This window comes from Poecilia reticulata, chromosome 6 (assembly GCF_904066995.2).
Source record: "Poecilia reticulata chromosome 6, P_reticulata-male-v2, whole genome shotgun sequence".
Classification (NCBI taxonomy): domain Eukaryota; kingdom Metazoa; phylum Chordata; class Actinopteri; order Cyprinodontiformes; family Poeciliidae; genus Poecilia; species Poecilia reticulata.
In genome coordinates, this window is record NC_088835.1 from 22,577,391 (window position 1) to 22,602,165 (window position 24,775).

General features: G+C 38.3%; 2 protein-coding genes across 7 annotated transcripts in view; one reads left to right on the forward strand and one right to left on the reverse strand.

Moving 5' to 3' along the window:
- Positions 1-13,349, forward strand: part of fkbp16 (FKBP prolyl isomerase 16) — a 32,615-nt gene extending 19,266 nt beyond the window's left edge. For 3 of the 4 annotated variants that reach the window (XM_081608199.1, XM_081608200.1, XM_008412348.3), the window contains 5 exons: positions 7,962-8,179; positions 9,471-9,652; positions 9,862-9,939; positions 12,208-12,345; positions 13,156-13,349. In XM_081608199.1, the coding sequence (XP_081464325.1) occupies positions 7,962-8,179; positions 9,471-9,652; positions 9,862-9,939; positions 12,208-12,345; positions 13,156-13,242 (703 nt within the window). In that variant the 3' untranslated portion in view covers positions 13,243-13,349. The remainder of the gene's footprint in view (positions 1-7,961; positions 8,180-9,470; positions 9,653-9,861; positions 9,940-12,207; positions 12,346-13,155) is intronic. The other variant, XM_008412349.3, reaches the window with a different exon arrangement.
- A 541-nt stretch (positions 13,350-13,890) lies between these two features.
- Positions 13,891-24,720, reverse strand: rasef2 (RAS and EF-hand domain containing 2). Of its 3 annotated transcripts, XM_008412343.3 has the most exons (18): positions 24,341-24,660; positions 23,945-24,248; positions 22,140-22,292; positions 19,196-19,286; positions 18,822-18,917; positions 17,853-17,930; positions 17,660-17,775; positions 17,499-17,567; positions 16,310-16,391; positions 16,123-16,193; positions 15,845-16,019; positions 15,661-15,762; positions 15,151-15,295; positions 14,832-14,913; positions 14,575-14,689; positions 14,356-14,469; positions 14,164-14,240; positions 13,891-14,076 (listed from the first exon to the last, which is right to left on the reverse strand). In XM_008412343.3, exons 2-18 carry the CDS (start codon positions 24,241-24,243, stop codon positions 13,974-13,976), a joined length of 1,968 nt encoding a protein of 655 aa, XP_008410565.1. In that variant the 5' UTR covers positions 24,244-24,248; positions 24,341-24,660; the 3' UTR covers positions 13,891-13,973. The 3 variants fall into 3 exon arrangements, with proteins under 3 accessions (XP_008410565.1, XP_008410566.2, XP_081464324.1); XM_008412344.3 differs by having other exon boundaries at positions 17,853-17,924; positions 23,945-24,720; XM_081608198.1 differs by having other exon boundaries at positions 23,945-24,660.
- Between the last annotated feature and the right edge of the window lie 55 nt (positions 24,721-24,775).

Sequence of the window (24,775 nt, forward strand, 5' to 3'; positions counted from 1 at the left end):
GGCTCATAGTTTGTGTCTGAAAAAGGAGGGTGAGAAAATATTTAACATCCAACCTTAGGAAACATTGCATTTTTTGTGCTATTAATCTGTTTTACTGTTTATTGCATGTAGAGGTTTCAGAATCACTGACCTTAGTACAGATTTTTTTTTTTGAAGACCTTTGCACAATGCACAAAACAAATCAAATACAGTAAAGCTAAAGAAAATCTCAGTCATCTCAGAGTGCTTTTAGTCAGTGAAACAGTCATATTTAATAAATTTTGCATTAACTGTCCTTTTTCCGTCAAGACGAGTGCAAACGTTTGGCTTGGAAAGACGCTGTAATGAACCGCTGTGAGTCAGTATTTATTGAGCCTCTGCTGATCTCCCACCCGAGCCAAGATTATGGTTTGTTTTTTTTTCAAGCCACTTTCATACATGAACTACTTTCTTTAAATTGTGCAGATGTGTTGCAAAAGGCGCTGATTTAGGGAAAAGAAACCCAGACAACTTTTCCGGAGGAGAAGGTGAAGGTCGCCTTGAGGCTTCCAGAGTATTTAGCACCAGGGAACGTCTCCTGATAAGAGTTTCTGCTGCTCCTCCCCTGTGTGATGTTTTTACTCAAAAGTACCGTGACTGCGTCCAAATAGTCTTTGTTCCAAAATAACCCTCAAAGAGAATCTCTTTATTTCACGTAATGTATGGTATAAAATTACATAAGATATGACTGAGAAGCCTCCTTCATGAAATACATGTGTACATGCATTTCATATTTTAAGTGCAATTGATTAATTTCTTTGTATATATGTAGTTGTTAGGGCCAACTACATATATACAAAGAAACCTTTCCCAATTCTGTCAGCTTCTGTACACGCAAAGATATACTTTCTGTACTTAATTAAGTTTTGTTGCTTAATGAGTCTTCAGATGCTCACCAAAATTAAAAGGTCTGAAAAAAAAACAACAACAAAAAAAAACATCTTCTGCATGTTGTCTGAAGCAGAGTTGGTGTGCATTTTAAAAGGCCCGTGAAAATATGCTGCAGGTTATATGAGGACTTTAATGGAGCTCAGCAGCCAGGATGTTGGCAGTAGATACCTTTGATCCCTCCAAGTCCTCTTTCATTGGCCCCACTGCTGCAGGAGGAAATAAAAAGGAAGAGAGGGAAGCACATGCCGAGGGAGCAGCTAAGAAAGGGCCTCACACCGTAGTTTCGTTTCTTGATCTGTGACTACAATAGCGGGCTGCTTTGCTCCAAATTACAACCAGAAATAAGAGAGGAAAAACATCTGTGACGTCTCAGCAACGTCCGGATTATAGCTAAGCCTCTTTGCATGGTGGTTAGTGGATGCCGCATTTGCATCCAAGAGTCAAAACAAACACATGGCTGAAAAACAGCAGCAGTAGCAGCAGCAGACCTGTTTCACGCTTATGGAAAAAAAAAACAACAACCTCATAAATCCTCGTGGATCTTGTATTATCATACAAGCCCCAGGCTATATTTATTACACCATATTAGTGTGCTATCTGAAGTTGTAACCATAGAGACCGGGATGAGGCACATGGCTGGCCTTTCCATCATTTATGGAGTGTGTGACGTCAAAGTGACCACTGTTTTCTTTCTCGGAGGGAGGTTTTTCCTTTTGTTCCCAGCAGCGAGGGGTCTGCATGACAGACAGCAGGTTGAGTCACTTTCATGAAGAAGCAGGCTCAGCCACGACACACCAGTGTAAGTTAGCAGTAATGAATTCATACCCTTCTCATGACATAAGGACGTCTTCTCTTATGAACATAAAATGACTGGAAATATTTCTTCTCTAGTCTGATCACTACAGAAACATTTCTGACTGAAATGTGTATATTAACTCCGTGGGGAATAAGCCTAATATATATTTTTTTCAAATTCCATCTTTTACATCCTATTAAATTCTTTTGAAATTAATTATTAACACAGAAACCTGTTTCTGCCATGCACCTTATATATTTCTTTTAGTTCTCCTTTTTCGTCACACTGGCATGTTATAGATCCCAATGGTTTGAAATCCAAGATCCCTTTGAAGACTTTGAAATTCTGCTATAATCTTATACAGACTCAAACATCTCAGTGACTTTGTTTCTTATCTGTTCTTGAACTTTCTAACATCAGGGCATGCCGTGTTGCTGTTTGAGATCCTTCTGTCTATTTCATTTTGTCAGACACGTTCTAAGTGACTTCTGTATCTGGTCTGGTCATCAGGCCTGGTTGGGGCCTAATGAAACTAAATTTCAGCTTCTGAAAACTACATTTTATCACGTTTAATTCATTATATTAGATGGTATGAAAAACAAACAGTTTGCACCATGCCGCCACGCAGATTGCCAAAACATCGAATCCAAGCAAGAACAAGCAGAAGCTTTGAATCTGTTTCAATTGTAAATATTCCCCAAAGCCTATTTTCTTTAGAAATTTAGATTTCAGAGAACGTGTTGATGCATACATGGAGACCTTTATTTATATTAATTATTAGTTTTAAGGGAAGTGAATAGCTTTCTTTAAGTCAGGTTATATTTGCAGAGTAATATACCAGCTTGAGGTAAAACGATATGAAGTGAAACACCTTTTCTTTATTGACAGCATGGTGTTCTGCCTAAAGTAACCTCACTGGTCCATGAATCCTGTATCCCAGTCCTCATGGTGACCTACAGAGAATATCACTCAGAAGAAGTTTGTTGACACAGATCCTGTCTGGCACCTGAGCCTGTGTCTGTCAGTGCTATCAGAGCTGCAACCACAGCAAATGTCCCATATCTTTAAGTCAGTCTGCTATTGATCTCTGCAGGCCTCAGGCTCTGCCCTGCCTCCCAACACCCCGTCTGTGTCTCCTGGTTTAAGTCAAACAACAAACTGCTTCCTTGTTTCACCCCAAGATGAAGTGAAACTGGAGAATGAATGATCTGCTTTCATGTTTAAAGGGTAACAAATAAGAGGGCACACATATTTTTCTTCTGTTTCACAGTGATGTCCTATTTTGTTTTAGGTTTTCATATTAAATTCTACTAAAATTCACAACCGTTTGTGGTTGTAATGCAGCAGGTGCTCCTGTTACTCATTGTATAAACACAGAATGTCTTCATTAATAAAGCCCTAATATTAATTTTCACAAAGGGCGAGAAAAAGGTGTTAACATTTCCTTTTTGTGCGATCAGTTTGCTCAAAAGCTGGAAGGTAGTTTGAGGCCATTGCTGCTCACTTTATGAACCATCCGTAGTTTGCAGTTCTCTGTTCAAGTTTGCGAAGGAATCTCCTTACCCTCACCACCGTCTGCTTCCTGTTTGCACTAATAGGACCCTGGAGGCTCTCTGGCTGAGCTCAGCTCAGTAGCTGACTGGTGTTGTGCTAATCTTTGTTGACCTCTGTAACACCAAAAACCTCACAGATCTGTAAATAGGATACATTTCTAACTCCTCATTGGTCAAGTTGGGTTTGTTCAATGTCCACAAGTTAATCTCAGAATTCATTAGTGTCTCAGGTAAAGATTGTGATTGAATGCGCTGCATTATGCTTTGTTTTTTGTTTTGTTTTTTTTCCTTTTTTCTTACTAACTGCTGATCTTAAAAGCTTTACACTTGTCGAATCCCACAGTGCCAGGCTACTACATCCTGCCCATCAGTGTCTTTGTGAGTCTCTGTGACACTTTATCCACAGGATAATTCGTCATTTAGTATTCAGTGCATCAATGTGGCACATTCACAGTAGTTAGTGTTGCTTGCACTTAAGCAGCAATATCAATGAGTCATCACCCCTCAAATAATGTGCCTCAGTCTGTGTGAGTCAGAGTCAAAGTGGATAATTTGACTGTTGGAAACTGATCAATAGTTAATGACATGATGAGTGAGGGGTTTCACTGGAGCTGTTTACAAAGCCAAACATTATCCAAATCTTCAAAAGCCAGTGTTAGTTGCGCAAATACATACATACATACATATATAGATTATAATGCTTTACAGTGTAAAGCAACCCCTACCTTCAGCAATGATACAGAATAATGATAAAGTTACCTATTTTAACTAAGTCACTCAAACTAGTTGCTTTAAAAAGTAAGTTAAGTAAGTTATTAGTCTGAGGTTGAACCCTGATTGCCTTATGAACTACAGTAATTCTTAATAACATAGATTCAATGAGGTGTCACAAATATTCTAGAGATTGTAGGGATCAATCCTGACAGGATAGGAACATGCAGTTGCTTTCTTGACAGTTGCGTATTTATGATTCCAGTCTCCTACTGCACCACATCTTAAAGATCAGTCAGGTTGAGCTGTGATGACTGTAGAGGCCAATGGAGTACAGTTAAAACACTGCTATGGTAAAAAAAAAAAAAAAAAAAGAAATCAGCTTGAGAGTATTTGAGCTTTGAGACATAGTGCATTATCCTTCTTGAAACTGTATGAATTCACTATGGTCGTCTGTGATGTTAAATGGAAGGAAATGGAGAAAAAAACCCTGCAATTTATTCATCAAGTATGCAGTGAATATATTCACAGGGTAGGCACAAGACCAGCTGAGATGCTCAATATCCCAAAGTCCTCCACAATATGAAGAGTCAAGCAAAGATGCCTCAAGAGAAGATTGACAGAACCCCTGAATAAAAGGGCAATTTTTTTAGCAAGAGTTAGGTTTCATTTTTTTTTTCATTTTGGACCCCTTAATCATTCAATTTTTTGAGCCACATACAGAAAACCGCAAGTACAAAGTTATCAAGTCAGAACTATAACTTTAATATACCTATTAAAGGTATAGTTGCAATTTGCAAACAGAGCATTTAAGCTTTACCCCTTTCCACACTATCTGAGAGAATCAGCCTGCTGCAAATTGCACAACGCGGCAGCAGATTAGAGAAATACAACAAAGTTCACCAATAAAGTCGTTCACAGATTGTTGTACATCAACAACATCTTAGTTCTTAAACGAACGCATACTCTCAACCCTGTGGGAAGGAGTAACATTTGCAGACGATGCCAGACTGTCAGCTTTGTGTGTGCTTTGTTGCATGTGCACAACAGAGATATTGCCTGAAGGCTTGTGAATGGCTGTAAACACACACAGAGCATTTGTGAATAATTAAGACTGGAGTTGCAGCTTGTCACATGCAATTTCTGTAAATTATAGACATCTCTTATCCTAATGGGAAATAACATTTCACCATTTGTCCTATTATGTGCACACAGGGGTGTTTGCTGTGCAGCTGCAATGTAAAACTCAACTAAAACACACACAATGCACGAGCTCTTTGGCTGCACTAATCTGCCAGCATTGGACCAGAATTAAAATCCATTACAGTCTGCACACATAATGCACATGCCCCAAAGCTGGCATGAGAGTGTGTCTAGTGCAGATGTCCACACAAAGAAAGAAAAATAGCAATTTGAACAAATACATGTTGTTTTAGTTTCACATACTCAGTAGCTGGCTGGTGTTTCCACACTCTCTCAGAAATGCTGCACACAGTCTGGTGCTAAAAACACCCCGAGCAGCAAAAGAAACAGAAACGAGTTAAATGAAAACCAATCAAGCTATTGACGACTGAAGAAGGCAGGGCTCGTGTAAAATTAGCTTTTGTTGAAAATAAGATAGGAAATATGTAAGTTTTTTTTTTTTTTTTTGCTTGTTTTTGCATTGTTGCTTTCCTGCTTGGCTTAAAATTTTTAAAACAGGTTCTGAGCCAATAACTAAGGTACTGGCACTGGAAACATTAAAGAACAAAAAGCATCGTGAAGAGGGATGGCACTAGTTCGAATCACGAGGGAGACTTTGAGGAAGGGAAGGTTTCATTTATTTTATTTACTGCAGAGGTCCAACTGGGAGATCAAATAAATCACAGAGATTCAGTTTAGTTTAGTGATTTTGATTTCATTCCCTTGCAGAAAAGTAATCACTTTTGTTGGTGACCAGAATGAAGCAAATTTGATCTAAAACCATTCATCAAATTTCCACAGCACAAACTACACTGCAAGTCTTGATTGTTTATTTGCAGCACACTGTTACATAAGATGTAGCCTTGAATGTTATCCAGTGTTTTCTGATAAGAGTGGCTCAAAGTGGAGACAGACTGCGTTCATATGCTGGCAGACAGTCGTTTCATAATACTCTGACACCACCAAAATAGTGGTGACTGTGGCGATTGCGCTCAGACTCCTGAAGCCTGAGCTCGGCTGCTAACTTCACGCCCCTGTGTGTGCTGTGTGTGATACAGGGCGAGGCCTCTGGAGGGGAACAGGTGAAAGGGTAACCTGATCCCAACAGCTGACGCAGCAGCATACTGTCTGTGTACACAACCAGTTGTGTTGGAGTAACATTAACTGTGTCAGTGGTACAACCAGTTTGAATAATTCATGACTTGACATGACTCTGAGAGCTACTATTGTCACGAAACTGCAACAGTGTCAAGGCAAGCAGAAAGCTAAACTTCACCAAATTGTGACTTAGTATTAAAAAAATTTTGTTTTAACTGAACCCAGGGGATCTGTTTTTTTCACATTTAGTTGTTAAAAGTAACCTTTTAATTGTATTTTTGTAATATGATGTACTGAACTCTACTGCCAACCCATGATCTTTCCGTCTTATTACCTCCCTCAGTCACACATCTGGAATCAGAACCTCCACAGTGGAACTGCTTATGGACCATTGTGAGCCACGAGTGCACAGGAGACACATGATTAAAAACCAAATTAACTTTCTTTCAGAGTGACTCTTGAGCCATAGTGTTCGTACGAGTTTCAGATACTTGCCCGCTTAAATGAGCTGGCGTGGCTGAGACATCTTTGAAGGTGTTATTGTTGAAGTGCGTAGGCTGCTGGATCCAGTTCAAATTAATCTGTACTGAGAGATTCTGCTGCCATCTTAACGTTAATGCTCCTTCAGCACCATGATGATGACCGTTTGTTGGTTTGATCAGAAGATAACCGAGTTTTATAATGTCACATTATACAACCTAGTTGTGTAACATCAATATGAATAAAAAGGCAACAGTCAACAATAAAATAAATCATATGATATTGCATAGCACCTTGACATCTATTCTGAGGAACATGGTGGTGGAAACGTTATGCTGTTGGGGACAGAGAAGCTGGCCAGAGTGGTTTGGAGGATGGATAAAAGAAATGCAGAACAATCCTGAGAAAAAAATAAAAAAGAAATGTGTTAGAGACTAAAAATGACTTAAGGCTGGTGCAGAGGTGTACTTCCCAGAAGGGTGATCCTAAACATAAAACCAGAGCAACAGTATAATAGTTAAAATCCAAGAATTTTCATTAATTATAATGGTCCAGTCAAAGTACTGACATAAATAAAGGTGAAAAGTAAAAAATCATCAGCAAAAATTTTCACAGAAGCATTCCATCAGCTGTAATCAGCTGAGCTAAAGCTATTTTGCAAAGAAGCATGGCAGAAATTTCAGTCTATAGATGTGCAAAGCTGATACTTTTTTAATACTTTTTTTCTTTTGTATTTGCAGCAAAAGATGCTTCTAGAAAACACATCACTTTTCATATTTTAATTTGTAAAACATTTTAAAATCCATGTTTAATTTTCCTGCACAATGTTACAATGTCAAAGTGTTTACACAGGGTTGAGTTGGCAACCAAGTAATCTCCAAGTTACTCCCAATGGCAACACATAGCACTTAGGATGGGACTGTATCCATTTTTTTAGTGACGTGGAAGTCAATCCTTTTATTCTCCATCGAATTCTTAATGGAAATAAATAATATGTGCATGATGTGACAAAAGCACAACAAGGAAAATGTATTCATTAGGAAATCAGGGAAAAGTTAAGGAAGAAAAAGACGTCTACTGGGCTCTGTCATCCACTCTGACACAGATATGTATTACGCTTTTACAGAAAACGCCTGAAAAAAATAAACGTAAAGAGAATTTGAGAAAAGTCGGGAACTTTCTTAAAGGAAAACATACCCTGGTATTAACTTTGCTTGCTTATTTCTGTGCAGAGAACCTGACATCCCTGCATGGGCTCCACTACTCTACCAACTGCAGCTGCTGGACATCAGAGACAAACCGGATCCGGAAACTCTGCCCATCGCCGACCGCATCCGCGTCGGCAACCAGAAGAGAGAGCGAGGAAACTTTCACTTCCAGAGAGAGGAGTACAGCCTGGCTGCCAGAGCGTATTATGTAGCTCTGGAGGTGCTGACCACACACAGCCAAGGTAGCACTGATTTAATCCTGGGGTATTTCTATACTGCTGGCTTCATCAAGGGCATGTGAACAAACACTGCAGGTATAGAATGTCATCCGACAGGAGTGCTCCACCAATCACGCTAATCGCAGCGTCTCCATGCACGGCTGCGTCCATCTGTGCTGAGCGCCGCCGTAAATGCTTTCGCTTAATTCTTTTGCATGATCAAAGCCAATCAACTTTCCCACCATTTCAACCTCCTTAATCATGCTAATCATCGACGAGGCAGAGAAAACCCGAGGGAGAAATGTGGCTGAATAAGACGATGAAGTAAAAACATGAGCTGCCTCATAATGAATCAATAAGAGCTGAACCCTGAGTGAATCCACTGTGACAGCGAAGAGACGAGTTAATTCAGATCATACAGATATTGTAATTAGTCGAAGAGAAGATGAAGAATTAAACTGGAGAAATGCAAATGCTCTTATATTTACAGGTCTATCAGAATTTTAAATTATTTGAATCCAACTTTTAAGTGTTCAAAAGCAAACAGCAGAACAGATGTATTCATACAGAGATTAAATTACGCAGAGGGGTAACATTAGAAACGTTCTGTTTCTCATGCTAAAATCATCCATAGAAAAGTACAAAAATAAATAAATCCAGCTATTATTTACTGAGTGAAAAAAGTACCACATTTGTCTTTATCCATCTATTCCTCCTTGAGGAAAGAAAATCTAAATCATTTGCGGCCTTTATTTTAGTGGCAGAACACAAACAACTTGTGGAAGTAGTATCAACTATTTTGCTTCCGACAGCACAAAGTCAAAACTAGACATTCCAGAAAAACTAATAAAAAAATCATCACATTAAAGACAAATGGCTAAAATCAGCAATAAGTTTAAACTTGGTACACAGAAACCATTCATGAACTGCTTGGATTTGTGATCCAACAAGTCAGGAGTCCAGAGTAAAATGTCTTTGTGTGAACAAGTCCTCATTTTTTTGGTCAATACCTCTTTCGGTTAGAAGTTTGGGTCTGTTACAGACATCACACAGGAGAAGGAAAACTATAACCAGCTGAATTGAAAAGCAGAGCATGAAGCACAGGAAATTTTTCCTTGAAATTTGCTTTTTTTTTTAAATAGGGCTTTAAAAAAAATAAAAAAATCATCCTTCCCAAGATGATTTATGCAACTACTTTTTTCTCACCGATTTGTTTTTTTGTTTTTTTTTTTCCTTTTTGGTTTATAATAAAATGAAATCAATCTGGTATCAAGTGCATGGGAGCATGCAGTGAGCTACATGCCCATGTGTGCAGATGGCAATGATGTCGGCATGAAGGAGGAGGAGGAAGAGGTGCGGGAATACCGGGTGAAGTGTCTGAACAACCTGGCCACCGCTCAGCTCAGACTGGAGCAGTTCGACGAGGCACTGCACACCAGCCGGGACGTCCTGACCCTCCAGCCCAACAACGTCAAGGCCCTTTTCAGGACCGGAAAGGTGAGGGTCACGTTGTCACTGAAAGATGTAATAAAACATCTCACCCGATCTCTAACAATGACCTACACATGACGTTCTTTGAAGGAGGAGAAGTCTGTTTCATCTTGTGCTAGATATTATTTTGAGGGAAACTGATATTGGGACATAATTACTTTAATTTATGGGTATTCTAGAAGCACTCACTTCCCAGGTCTTCTAATCTCTTTCAGCTGCTGTCCGATAAGGGTGAATACAAAGAGGCCATGGAGGTGCTAAAACAGGCCTTGAAACTGGAGCCAACCACCAAGGTGAGATCATGTGGCTGAGAGGATCCTCCCTCTTTTTGCGTTCTCTCCTAACCTGCCAGTAAGTTGTCCACACATACATAATGCTTGATCAGAAGCATTGGTTTCCAGTCAATAGAAATTTAAACATATTAGTACACTGGAGTGCCTTGCACAACTTTTCTTTTGTCACATTACGATGAACTTCAGTGTATTTTCGAAGGATTTCATGGGATAGTCCAGCACAAATTAGCGATTGTGCTGTGGGGAAAAAAAACAAACAAAAAAAAAACAGATTTCGTTTTTTTTATGACGAATAAAATTGAGTCCATAATTTGTAGATCCTCCCTTTGATGCATTTCCAGCTGTAAATTATTTGGTTGACTTTATCAGTCGCACACAACTTGAACCTGAAATCTTTGATCAGTCTCATTTGAAAAAAAAGTTCAGTCAGATTTGTTGAAAATCTTTAGATTATCCCCTGGACTTTGACTGGATCATATTAACAGATGAATGTGCTTTGATCTATCTGTTGCTGCTCTCACTGATGTTTAGGGTTGTTGTCTTGCTGGAAATTAATCATCTGCTTCAGTATCTTGTCTTTTGCACCATCTAACATGTTTTTCTCCATGTTTGCCCCACATGTGGTGCCATCCACCTCCTCCTTAACTTTGAGCAGCTTTAATGTCCCCTCTCCCTGCAATGACATGCTGTTATCATATGCAGCGTATGACAAGTAAAGCCCATATAATGTTATCCTTCCACTTCACAACTCAGTACAACTTCGTGTTGGTATATTCCAGAGATCTGCAATTTGCAGCTACAAAGCCACAAGTGGCTCGGTTGGCCCTCCCGTGGCTCCTTAAAAGGTTTGACCAGACATGATAACCAAGCAGTTTTTTTCTTCATATGAGTTTCATTTAAAAAAAAAAAAAAAGAAAAAGGAAAAGGAAAAAAAACAGCTTCAGCAGTTTTCTTTGTCTTGGTACGATACTGGTAAAGGTTTATGCTTTTTTTTGTTATTTTGTATTTAATACTTAAACACTACACTGAAACAATGTTTTTTGTTTTTTTACTAAGTAAGCAAACCTTCTGGTCAGTATTTGTGGAAAAAAAAACAAGAACAAATTTTTTCAAAAGAGTCCTGCAGTTTTTTTTGTCAGTTCTAGACACATTTCACATACCAGTACTGAGGGAAAATCTAAGGTTAAAAAAATTAATTAAAAAATCTGTTTCAGTAATTAATTTCAACTACAGAACACACTTTTTACAGAGTAATAAAAATTGCTTTTCGCAAATTATTTTCTGTAGTCTGAAAATCCAGTTTGAAAAGGCTGTGTGGTCTGTACTCTGTTTACAAAATCCCACTGCCAGTAATACAGTGACCTGACCCAGAGGGCAAGCTGCCACCTCCACCAATAGATCTGGACTTGCCCAGACGGGTCAGAAATATCTGCTGCTTTGATAATTACAGCTTTAAGCAGAAGGCTGAAGAAATTATTTGAGGAAACTTTGATTTTGCTGCTTGAAAGAAGTTAGTGGGTTTTGTACTTGATCAGTTTAAACTTCATCTTCACCTTGTCTTTCTTTAAAATATAATAACATTTCACAACCCTGCCTCCCATCATTTGCCTGAACATCTAGGATAAAGATCCGACTAACAGAACACAAAACTGTGATCTCTGATGGGTCGATCACAGGGTTCCCCCAGACATTCCATACTGTTTTCACAGTATTTCTAGATTTTGGACATTTTAATATTAAATTAAATATTTAATGGCAAACATGTTTGCTTTAAAAAAATAGGAAACAAGCAAAATAATATTTTACTTGTTCTGTATGTTCAACAAGTCCTAACATCTTGATTCAAAAAGATATAGAAGATAAATTAAAATGACTCCAAAACAAAATGTGAAAATGAAAAAGTCTGACATGCAACGGTCAACTGTGGAACCTTGCAGCCTGTCGAAATCAAGTCCAGCATGGACTCCGTTAAAGCTGTAGAAATACCAAGCATGAGCGGTGGAAACAGCTCAATTTTCATGGCTGTGAAAACTTGCGTAAATGTGATTTCTTGATTTTGTATGTTTAATAAATTTGCAAAAATCTCAGTAACTTTATTCCACATTGTTATGATGGAATGTTCTGTGTAGAAGTTTGAGGAGTCATTTTTTACAATCTCGAATAAGGTTGTGACATAAAATGTGTAAAAAGTGATGTGCTGTGAACACATTACTTATGCACTGTATAATTTCAAAGTTTTCTTAAAGATATTTTCTTCTGTACACTTAGGCAATCCATGCAGAATTGTCCAAACTTGTCAAACGACAATCGGGAGGCAAAGATATGCAACAGTGGAGAATCAAGCCAGCAAAGGTGCTCGGAGATGATATCACACCATTCCTTATTCCTACTAAGAAAAAGTCTTCAGTAAGCCATTAAATAGAGTAGAAACCAGATATTTACATCTGCTGTGCAAGAAGATGCCCTGTGACAGACTGTTGATGCCTTTCACACAGGCAAGAATAAGAGGATAATAGAAGTTGAGATACAAACTTATGTTTAAGATTACTTAGGATTACTAATATTTCTTTACATTTGCTAAATGCCATAAAAAATATATATTTTCATTTCTTATTACAAATGTATAAGTTTATGTGCTTTGAGAACATCATGACTCCAATAATTAAAAAAAAAAAGTAAGCATAAACACCATAGGAATCTCCAGTGATCATGTTCATGTGTGGATCAACCCCAGAAGAAATTATAAAACTAAATTAGTTGAAGTCGATGCTTTGCAGTGGCTGTCAGAAAGCCCTGCTCTCTGCTCCTGCTGTGATTTGAAAATGCGAGTGTGGGCAATAAACCTGATTCAGTTACATAAGTTCTATCTGGAGCAATGAGCCAAAAGTCCACGAGACTATTGTGTAAGGATTTTCAAAGGATGCCCAAAACATTGGCGCAAAAACACTTAAATAAAATACTAAATAGATGTATGTAAAAATTTCAAAATTTGAAAAAAAAGTTGTAAATGATATTCTCACTCATTCTGGTCTTTGGCAAATTACAGTAATCATAACGGATAAAACAATTTATTTAATGTCAAGAAACAAAAACAAACATATTGGCATCTTTTTATATAGTGTATGTAAATATCTGGCTTTAATTGTACTCAACTCAATCATTTCATTGATACTACGATAAATTAATCATATTCATAGCACTCCCTTATGTTTTCAGGGACTTTCCTGGAAGTTCATCCTGGGAGCTCTGGTGGTGGCCTTGGGCAGCTTGGTGACATCTGTGATTATGACCGCAAGAAACTAAAAATCCTCAGCAGGAAGGAAAAAATATGCGATTCACTGGAACCGATCAATTTCCAGTTGTCTTCCAGCAGTTCCCCACCGTATGAGCAGCAAAACCGGGAAGAAAACTGAACTTGAGCTTTGAATGTTTTTACTGAAAAGTGGATTTTTAGAAGAGAGTCAGTTGATAAGTTTTTAAAAGTTATTTGCAGTCAGTTTTATTTGGGGAAGGGATTGCCTTTATTTTTGCTTACAAAGATGCTTTAAAAAGTGTAAAAAAAAAAAAAAAACCTAAGTAAAATACATTTGATCAATGCTCCACAAAGTTTATATGTTAAAATATATTTTACCATAAAATATTGAAGGAGATGTTGGTAAATGTAATCCTAAACAATTACATCTCTGTTAGCATTACAGTCCCGATTCCAAAGGGAGATTTAAACAAACATTTGACAAACTCCTAAAAATTATTAAATATATTCAGGCTAAATACTAATTCTGGTAATAATAATTATCCATTTCCAAATAAATATAAAAGCTTAAATATTTTCAGTAAAATACATGATGTGAATTTGTATTTGTACATGTGCAGTTTACTACAAAAACCTTCATTTTGACCAAAGAGTAACCCTTCACTATGTTTACAGTTAAGAGGTGAAATAGAATAAAGTAAAAACAAAAGTAAACAAGCTTAATGTTGTTCCTTTTTGAGAGACAAGCAGCACAATATTCTTCATTGTTCTGTCCTCAGGTTTACAGTCCACAGCAACCTTTAACAACCTTCTTCTGGAGGGTCTCGTTCAATATGATCCGAGAGTCTGACTCCCACCTCAATTTGCCATTTTTCTTTATTTCTCTGTAGAAACATAAAGAAAGACACATGCGCATCTCAGCATGCTGCAATTACTTTTAAAACAGGCATTTTTGCAGGCAACTTTCTTACCGTGCTAGATGAAGCACAGCTTCAACAATGTTGGTTCCTTCTTTGGCACTCGTCTCACAGAACATGGCGCCGTACGCCTGCAAAGCGAAGACAAAGCAAAGCGTCAACGTTCCCGACTGCAGACCGTTTACTCTGACACCTCAAGGGCTGAACATCTTTATAAAACAATCATCCATGTGGTGAAAGTAACACCTGGGCCAGCTTTTCTCCGTGTGAGCTGCAAACGCAGCTTCCTTCAGGAAGTTGTTCCCGGAGGTCCACCTTGTTTCCAACAACACAAAAGGGAATTTTTTCATCTGCGGACTCCTTAAAAAAAAAAAGGAAAAAAAAAAAAAAAACAGAAGGAGACGTACAGTACGTATTACAACCATCTGTGAAATGTATTTAATGTCTCATCAGAGCCGTGGTTACCTGAATTTGATCTATCCACTCTCTGACATTTAGAAAGCTCTTTTCTGAGGTAACATCATAAAGCAGCAGGACTCCGTGAGCTTTACGGAAAAAGGACTTGGCAATGCTACGGAACCTACAGTAAAAGGAAGCACAGCTCTCTTTAAGCAAAGTGCACCTTTCACTGAGCCAATGTTTACACATTTACAGTGATGCAATCCATTTTTTTTCCAAGTCGCTACCATCTTGATAAAACTTCTTTCTAGGAAGCGGTGTACCTTTCCTGACCGGCCGTGTCCCATATCTGCAGATTCATTGTCTCTCCGTCCACCTGCATCTTCTTCATCTGGAAATCAATACCTGGGTGCAGAAATGTATCATGTTGAAATATCTGAAGTCAGGAATTCACAGCTGTGACATTAATTTTTTAATACATTTCTTAAAAAAATGGATCAGATGGGAAGAAGTGAAGCAGGTAGCATCTCTCTGGATAAAATAATACAACACAGACTCCTTTTTCAGGGCCTTTCCAGTGTGTTTGCAAGTAAAAAAAATAACACTTGTGTATGTGAAGGCAACATATTTTCTGTTACCTACCCAACGTTGTCTGAATGTCTGCTCTAAATTCATTGAGTGTCAACCGCAACAGAAAACTGGACTTTCCAGCTCCTGCGTCTCCTGCTAAAACAACACGGTACACTGGTGAAGGTCCTTCTGTCACTGTGACGTCGTCCCCTACCCGCTGTAAAGAGAGTCACAAACAAAATGATGAATACGAGATCACATATGGATCCAATAAATAAATAATTAAATGTATTAATTCATTATTTCTATAGCTGGATCAAAGATTCTGTGAATTCCTAATTAGTAACACACAACTACTAAGTAAGACCCTTTTCTTTTAGCCACTGGCCAATGACTGTCTTATTACAACATGTAGCAGAACATAAAGAGGGCGAGAAAAAAAGTTACCAAAAAGGTACGCGATAACTCCTGCACTAATGAAATTTGAATTTATTTAATTAATTTGAATTCCAACAAATTTGTCTATGTCCATGTTGTTGCCTGTTTGTAAGATATCATGAATCCAAGCTTTTTTTTTTTAACCTTGGTGGGAAAGGCAGACAGGCGTTTTCGCAGGGATGAAGCAATGGAGCTGGTTTGACTGGGAGCTACAGAGACTGCAGCCTCGGACCGGACATCTGATATCTGCAACAGCCAAAATAAATATCATTTTAAAAGGTTCTGTTGCCATTTTTAATCGATCCTGCTCCGTTTTCCCCCCCCTCACCTCTACGTCTGACGGGATGGACGAGTAACTGTGGTGCACGGTTTCCACAGAGCTAATGCTGTCGTCAGTGTCATAGTCGCTGGCTGAGCTCTCAACCGTGTCCATTGGCATGCTGCTGTCCAGGTACCGGTCAGCCCAGGTGGACACGCGGGAGATGCTGGGGTTCTGCTCGGATCTGCACAAACACACACACACACATCATATTATTGTTGCGACAATTGATCTTCCCAGTGATCAATCCGAGTCGTCATGCAGGTGAGCACAGGAACTCCATCTACCTGCCATGATTGAGTGTGCTCTGTCGAATAGGTTTCATTCTCCTGGCAGGGATTTCGTCTTGAGGAGACAGCTGTTTAGTGGATTAGAAACATTTTATTTTACTTGTGCACTTAGTAGAACATCGAGGTTCTTTCTGACAATGCCAGCAGGTATGAGGAAACATAGCCGAGCAAACAAGGAACTCACCCTCCTTTTAGCTGCAACCATCTGACTGGCTAAAGCTGAGCGCAGTCCGTCATTACTGTCATAAAGCTTCTTGTTCATTTCCCTGATGATGTGTTCAAGAAAGTACAAGAGCATATAGTTAATATTCACACAGTTCCTTCAGGAAAACATTAAGTTGTTCCCCATTCTGTAATTTCTCTTTAGGTTTCATTTCTTCCAATGTCGTTATTTTGGCATTTGATTGTCATTTTTTTCTTCTTATGGATTTGAGTTACAATATCACATAGGCTCATTAGCAGCCCGTTACAAAACAAGTCCAGCTTGTCCCTTTTTTAAATAAAACAATCAACTTTATTTCAGCAACAAAACAGTTTAAAGTTCATTTAATTATTGACTTCTGTGTCTGAAGACACAGAAGTTTTGAGAAAACGAGTATACATTATATTTTGTCAAGTGCCTTCATTACACATCAATACAAACATAACAGATTTCAGTAAGCATTTACTACAAAATGCTTACTTGTTTTCAGAATAATCACAAGAACCACTAATGTAGCACACACACACCAAGAGAGCCTGTCAAATAGACTACCTGCTGTACAAACAAGCTGGTAAGGGCACACCTTACAGCCACATATTCACTCTAAACAGATCAACAAGAAGAGCAGAAACCAATCTTATACAGCACAAAGATGCTCTTCGTGTATAAACAGACGTTGGATTGGAGTGACTCAGTCTCAGACCTACATTTCAATATTATACAAATAACAGCCAGCACTATATTGCCAAAAGTATTTGGCAATATTTGTCTGGACTCAAATAGAGCTTAAGTGACTTGAGTGGTTTATCACAAAAAATCTCCATAGACTCCAAATGATACAGAATACAGCTGCCTGGGTCATTTCCCCCCCCCCAATAAGCATATTAATTCTGTCCACAAAGAACTATATGAGCCTTCTGTGAATTACTGCGTTGATTTTAAATTTCTTCCTCTCCGTTTCAGGTCTCGTCACAACTTTGTACCTCCACATCTCTCTGATCTTCTGCACATCGTGACTTTTTCACAGACTTTAAGATCCACACTATTGTTGACCTTTGGTATCTAAATCTTATCTATTCTATACAATAATAATACAATAATAATCATCCAATTTTTTTTGCATTCTTCATTAGGCCATCCAAAACAATAAATATGATCAAGGTGGACTTACTGGAGGATCTGAATATGGTTGGAGTACGACTGATATTCTGTCACCATCTTTTTTAATACTTCTGTTTCTCTGTGAAAAAAAAAAAATTACACACTTTCATTTCATAAAGCAATGGAACAAAATGTATTAGTTGAACCAGAAAAAAAAACAAAAAACTTTACCTTTCATGCTGGGCTTTCTGCTCTCCAAGCATGTTCTTCAGCTTGTCCAGCTCAGAATGGAGTACAGCCATGTTTGTCTGGTTTTGCACCAGAGAACTTCGCAACTGCTCATTTTCCTGCACAAAGACGCAGTATAAGCAATTTAACCCAAAGTGCATGTGATATAACTGACTTGGAATCTAGAGTTCCTTACCTGCAAGAGATCACTGATCTGCTTGTTCAGTTTGATCACCTCGTCTTTTGCGTGGTTTAGTTCAGAGCTCTCCTGGTTCTCCAAATTAAAGCCACATAAACATTTCATTAGACAGCTGAAACACGTTTCTGTTCTGTACTTTGCTACCAGTTTTATTTAGCATTTCACATATTGTGAAATACTACAAAAAGGAGGAGAATGAGGGAAAATTTGAATTGTATATACTAGGCACCATTACTTGTAAGTCCAACATATTGAAGTAACAATGAAGTGTGGGATTGCTGTTTACGGATTTCCTCAAACACATGTTTGGCTTAAATTTAAAATAAATCTCTTGAAATTAAAGAGCCCACACATTCTACTCATCACTGTGAGCAGCATTAACCAGTAATCCTGCTTACAAGGAAGAGCTGGTGTCTTTATTTGTGTTTACTGTCAACTGTGGCCATCTACAGGACAAAAGTAGCAAGCACTTCCACAGACAGCTGCTGTGTTAAAACATAAGCACTTTGTGTTTTATTATTGCCCGAGTAGTTTCAGAAAAGGCTTATGTTAGTTCCAATATAGTTAAAAAAAAAAAAAGTAATATTATCAACTGTTGTGTATTTCTTTCAGATTGGTTATGATGAATGGGCACTTCTCCAAGTTTTTGTGCAGTACCTAGCAAAGTAAGTCCTTTAGTCTCTTCTGATCTGAGACAATTTGTGTCATTACAGATGATTCTACTTCCACTTAAAATCCCCATACAATAGCATAGTATTTAAAGTCTGTTTCAAAAGAACCTGCAGCATTTATTTTACAGGTTTTAGAAAATAATGCGTATGTGTTTCAGATGTGTGTGACAGGCTGAAAAACAAACATTGAATGCATTAGACTGTCTCGGATGGAATTTGTTGTCCTAGTTGTTAAAGGGAAAACACAGAATTGGAGAAAAAAAAAGGCATATGCGTTTTTCTGTGACAGGCCTACCATTAACAGTTGATCAGCTGTGGCATGCAGATCTGCAATCTCATCGTTATGTTTCCTCTGCATGGTTGCTATGATTCCTTCCATTTTCTTTCGCTCCTGCAAACATGAAACCAAAGCAGTCAGAGGTGCAGGCCGGCTAAGAGCGTGAAGTGGGGCTTTCATCTGACGTTACAGAGCCTCTTTGTGAGAAAGACACATAACCTGTTGACTTCACCACAGCCATGTAGGTGGTGCTGGTTAAAAAAACAACAACAAAAAACAAGCTTTTTGTCTCAGCCGGAATGCAACATTAACTCATTATGCATGAGTTTATGACTTTAATTTTCTTCATATAAAGGAGTATCAAAGGAAAAGATTGTACATATGGCACTCACCTCGTCTCTGGCCCGCCCCTCTGCTCGGGCTAACTGTTGCTGAATGTCGTCCTCCAGCTCTGCCAGCCGACTGGTATTTAACTCCTCAGCTCTGTTTTAACAAAAGTGGACAAGACGGGTTGGAACTGCAGGCTCACAACTGCATAACCAGAGCCCAGGTCCACACGTCTGCTCAGTCAAAACTTCACACTTGATTACTCTACTCAAAGCAACCCTCACACAAAACCAACCAGAGACAAGGGAGGGACAGAGTTTTGTAAAAATGTGCTGATCTTTCCCCCCCCACACACACACACATTCATTAGCTCAGCGCACAAATGAGGAAAGACTTTGCCAGACACCTTTAAAACACAATAGAGACATGCTTCTTATAAAGCCTAAATAACCGGGCAGGGCAGTGTATTTAAAGCTTCCTGCTTCCTTAAGTGAAGGAATGTCACCCATCTCATACTGTGCACCAACTCAACCTGAGAGAGAGCTCAGGCAGGGTGGGCAGAAAAATCACTATACCCGTCTCCTGAATGCATGTAGCTGCATTTTTGGTAGAAGAAGCAAACTGAACTGTAAAGCTAGTATCCGACGAGTGTGATTGCTGAGAGAGCGATCACAAGGCATGAAGGATTCAGGCCAAGCCAGATTTCCTCTTTGCCAATAGAGGCACAACCTGCCATACAGGATTACATCTGCAACTCCTGCCTCACTTACAGTAAATTTTGCAATGTTAAATATGCAGAGTGAAAGTTTATTGACTCTTTCAAACAGACAGAGTGAATGCGCTGTTGAAAAAAGTTAAACACAATTTCTGATAACCACATACATGCAAGTGCAAGCGGTATTCAGCTTCTATGCAAATCAAATCTCAGACAGTTTCCAGAAAACTGGAAATGTCGAGTTAATTAAAAGTCATCTGTTTAGAGTTGCCTTTGAACCATAATACTTCTACTTTATTATGCACCAAATAACATATTTGATGTGCGTTGATTGTTTTAACAGTGGCAGTACACAAAATGTAACATTTGTTTTCACAACTGTTGACTATGTCTGTTTATGATGTATTTTAGGTTCTCACTATGTAAAGAACTTTGAACAGACATGCTACTGAAATGTGTTACACAAATAAATATGATTAAGTATGGATTTAATACTGCAAAATTTGATGTGCTGGGCACCTGTAGCTTAGGACGGTGCAGTCAATTAAATGTTCATTTCAATTTTGATTTACTAAGCAAAAAAAAAAACAACTAACTTTTACCCTTTCCTATCCTACTGCACAGAGAAACACTGTTAAACGGGGAATGTGTGCATTGTGTACGTCAGATCTAACAAATCTCGTTTTCCCCAACCAGCTTTGCAGATGAGACAACAACAGATTAGATCAGTTACAGTGATGTGACCTGCTCAGCCAAGGCATACAGTAGCTCCTGTTACAGCAGACATGTGCCTTAAATTTATTGAGCATAAGAAAACCATTTCTGCAGATTTTAGTCCACTAGGACTTGATATGTTATGAACAAAGGTCATATTAAGAAAACAGAAAGGAATATGACTAGTATAAGCCTGCTAGTTTAGCAAACTGCCAACAATACAAACCTTATGAGTAGAAGGAAGATACAAGTTACTGAAAGTGCTGTACAGTTGAGCTCAAAACTATTTATAGTCTGGGTAGTGTTGGACTTAAAGTAACATCTTAATTTGACTAACACGTTTCTTTTGGAGTTGAAAAGTTGCGTTTGAACGTTTGCTTTGCAGCAAGAAGGACTTGGGTTCAAATCCCGGGCACGGGTCTTTCTGCAAAGAGTTTGCATGTTTTGCCTGTGGATTCTCTCCACTTCTTCCCATATCACTATTAGATAAATTAATTAGGCTACTATACATTTTTACTATTTGTACTACACAACAGAGAGCTTCTAGCATCTGAAAGTTGTCGCCAAGATATAAAGCTAAGTCTAACTTACAAGTTAATTTCTCTAAAAAAATTATTTTAGTAATGTTGACTGTGTATACTTTGTAATGTTAAAAGTTTGAAACCACTTTTTCCTCATGTGAGGTAAAGTGGATTTTGTACCGATTAAATGCCCAATGGCATAAGCAAAAATGTTGAACAAATAGCACAAATCAAGATCTTTTCTGAATACTCCAGAGAATAATTAAAGGAACATTCAAAAAGCAAAATACTAAACGATAGAAGCTGTAGTGTAGCAGCCTGATGAGCCAGCTGACAGATGGCGCAGTAAACTGCAACAGCATCACAGGATCTCAGAGACAATCAGTCTGCATTAATCTGAATTTATTCACAGAGCCAGAAGTTACAAGGAAGAACAAACAAACTCCACAATAGTCTCAGTAAATGTTTTCCAAGATTAACTAAGCTATCTACTAACATTTAAAGAGCTTAGCATGGTAAAAATGACTGAGAAACTGTTACTAAAAACGTTAACCTCAGGAAGCCATAAGAAAAAAAAAAAAAAAAAACAAGTTAAAAAGCTTTTTTAGCAGATTTTCAGTAAATTTGACTTAGTACTTTTTATTTTAAGAAAAAACGTCAAATGAAGCAATCACCATTTAAAAGCTGTAATGCATTACAAGGAAAAGAAATACGGTGCTAATCCACCAGGTATAAACAAGATGAAAAGCAATGTGGTGGATTTTTTGGATGTTTTGTGCAGTTTTAATTTAACAAATGCATTCTGATTTCCATAAATAAACAGATACAAACACAAAAATCATTTCTAACAGGCAAAACCAATTTGCACTAGAGCTGCACAATACATTGAACTGATGAGACCTCGTGGAGATTTTACGAGCAATCTTTGGAGGCTCAAGAAAGGACTTTATTAGTCAAGCAGAAACTCTTTATGACCTACATGTTAGTTTATTTTCATTTTCCAAGACAACGGCTCGCTTCACTGACCTCACAATGGAAAACTTGCATTATTTTTCTTACCTCTTCAAACTGGTCTCCAACTGTTTACTCGTTAGTTTGTTTTCCAGGCTTAGACTGACAAGGGAGTGGATGGTTTCCTCATACGCCTGCAGAAGAGTTGTGTTTGCAGAGGAGTGAATGACCTGGTAAAGGTCAGCCAGCTGCTCCCTGAGACTGTAAGGGGTAGAATAAAAACTTACAAACAGCAATGAGAAGGAAACGGCAACCAAACACCCAAAATAAATGAAAGGCTGAGGAACAACAAGTGGTATGTAGACAAATAACTTCTTTTAAATGTGTAATTGGGTCCTAACCCAAATTTTCACTTCTAATTGTTACTAAGCGTCTCATTAAAAGTTTGCATTTTCAAAATACACATCTGCTTGTCATCCAGGACATATTTAATTGCTTGGTCAAACTTTAAGCTTATCTTTCCCAAATCAATGCAGTCTCATTGCAACAACCATGTTTTAATCAAATGCTTAATTGAAGTTAAATGAATTGAAAAGATAAGCGGATTTTATTTCAGATTATTTTCAGGAAAATTACATGCAAGGTTTTGTCTCATCCTTTCCACAGAAGCTATTTGGTGAAAAACTTTTGACAGTCACAAAATAAAAAAAATGCAAAACTTAGAGGACTTTAAAATGGTAAATGGCCTGTACTTGTATAGTGCTTCACCGAGTCCACAGGACCCCAAAAGTGTTTCACACTACATTCAGTCATTCACCAACCATGGCAGTTCCCTGCAGGCTGCCATGATCAGAGCCATCGGCCCTCTAACCACCCTATGATGCAGGACAAACTCTTACCATCGCCACCACCTTTGCATTATTTTTTAAAGTAACACAGGTCTTTAACACTTTGGAATGGACTCATTTCGATGTTTTGAAATCATAATCACAGACTGATGAGCATAGGGTTATCCCAAAGATAATGAAAAGATGGGGCTAGAGTTTGGAACCGGTACTTTTTCATCAGTATTAAGGAATTATTGACTTAATCAAGCTGATGCATCTTGCTGAAATGTTACTTGTAAGCTAGTTTTCTCTTATTTCAAGTGCACCAAGATATTTTCACTAGATACTGGACCAAAGGTACTTGGCAAGATTGTGTTTTGTAGTGCACAGTAAAGAACACAATGGCATGATGCTGGTAACAATAACCCATCATTCTGAGGGGATGCATTTTGTTTAGTAGGGACAGTGAAGATGGTCAGACAGATGGGGATAAACACAAGAAACTCTTAGAAGAAAATGTCTTAAAAAAATACTAAAAATGTTTTACAATAGAAAAGAAGCCCAGTTTTTATTGTCCATAAAAGCAACAGTAGCGACAGATATAAAGGTTCACACAGTTTTGTTTTTAAGTTATTAAGAGCAATATGTGCATTTATAAACAAACAAGCTTAAACCCCGTTTCCAACCCAGACTTGAGACGGGGTTGGAAGTTCACCTTCGAGCCTAAACATGTAGACAAAATTAAATTAGAAAGGTTTAGAACAAAGAATAATAAAGAATAGTCATGTCAAAGACCAAACCTAAATCCCACTGTAAATTTGATTTCAACAGATGCTCAGTGAATCTGAGCCTGTCAAGGAATCTTTGTCCCATAAGTTCACGCCACACTTTTTAGATTTGTATTTGTGAAATGTTAAAGCCATGTCTTTTTTTCTAATGTACTACTCTGATAGTAAAGTGTGTGGTTGTAGCACGATTAAAAGTGAAAAAAAAGTTGAAAGAATATGGATTATTCTGCAAAACACTGTAGCCACAGGTATGTAAATCCTGGTCAAAGTGAGACTCCGGTCCGGTTATTGACTTTACCTTTCAGAGAGGGTAAACTCATCTATCCTGTCCACAAACTCTTCCCACGGAGTCGGGGTTGCTCCTGAGCCAAATGACGCCAAGTTGAGAGTCTCCGAAACCTCCTGAAACCTGGAGGAAAACCGGCTGTAGTCGATGTAGCCGTCCTCACAAGCTCCGAACTTATCGAACAGAGTTTGGACCTCAGCGTTCGGGACGCTGAGCTCCCTGCAGACCACTGTGAAGTCCTCATACTCGATCCTTCCGGACTTGTTTACATCGCAAGCGGAAAACAGCCTTCGAAGACTGGATGGGTTCATAGTTTCTGATAAAAAAAAAAAAAAAAAAAACCGCATTCAAATTAGAGCGTATGAAAAATTTAGATAGGGTCACCCACCTCCCTTTGGATGTACGTACTTCAGCGGCGTACGAGACAAATAAACGCTCTGTCCTCCTATGAGGACACGGATTGGTCCAGGTGTCGGTGTGGGCGGGCCGCCTCCCGGTTCCTGCAGCAGCAGAGGTTTGTTAGGCTTATGCATGGTGAGAGAAGCTAAGGTAACCTGCTGCACATCCAGGACAGATAAGCAAGTGCTTACGTCTGTTTGCTTTTGGTGTGTAGCTCATGGGGAGACTTTTATCGCAGACACTTCTTTACTTCTCTATTGGAAATAATGCGTCATCCCAACACAGAAACCAATAAGAAAACTATTATTGAGATCTAATTTGCGCAAAAAACGATGTAATTAGAAGCGTATTAAAAATGATAAAAGGTTGTTCCACCCTAAGCAATGGCGTAATGTTGAAATACAGATTAATCTACGAATTAAAAAATATCAGTTTTGAAAAGTT

What these genes read in the sequence shown, in the direction of transcription:
- rasef2 (XM_081608198.1), bottom strand. Translation starts at nt 24,279, where the DNA reads ATGCGGTTTTTTTTTTTTTTTTTTTTATCAGAAACTATGAACCCATCC. An exon ending in AGCACACTCAATCATGGCAG is followed by an intron (nt 16,020 to 16,122) that starts GTAGATGGAGTT and finishes GTGTTTGTGCAG; the next exon opens with ATCCGAGCAGAACCCCAGCA. An exon ending in GCTGTGCTTCATCTAGCACG is followed by an intron (nt 14,077 to 14,163) that starts GTAAGAAAGTTG and finishes ATGTTTCTACAG; the next exon opens with AGAAATAAAGAAAAATGGCA.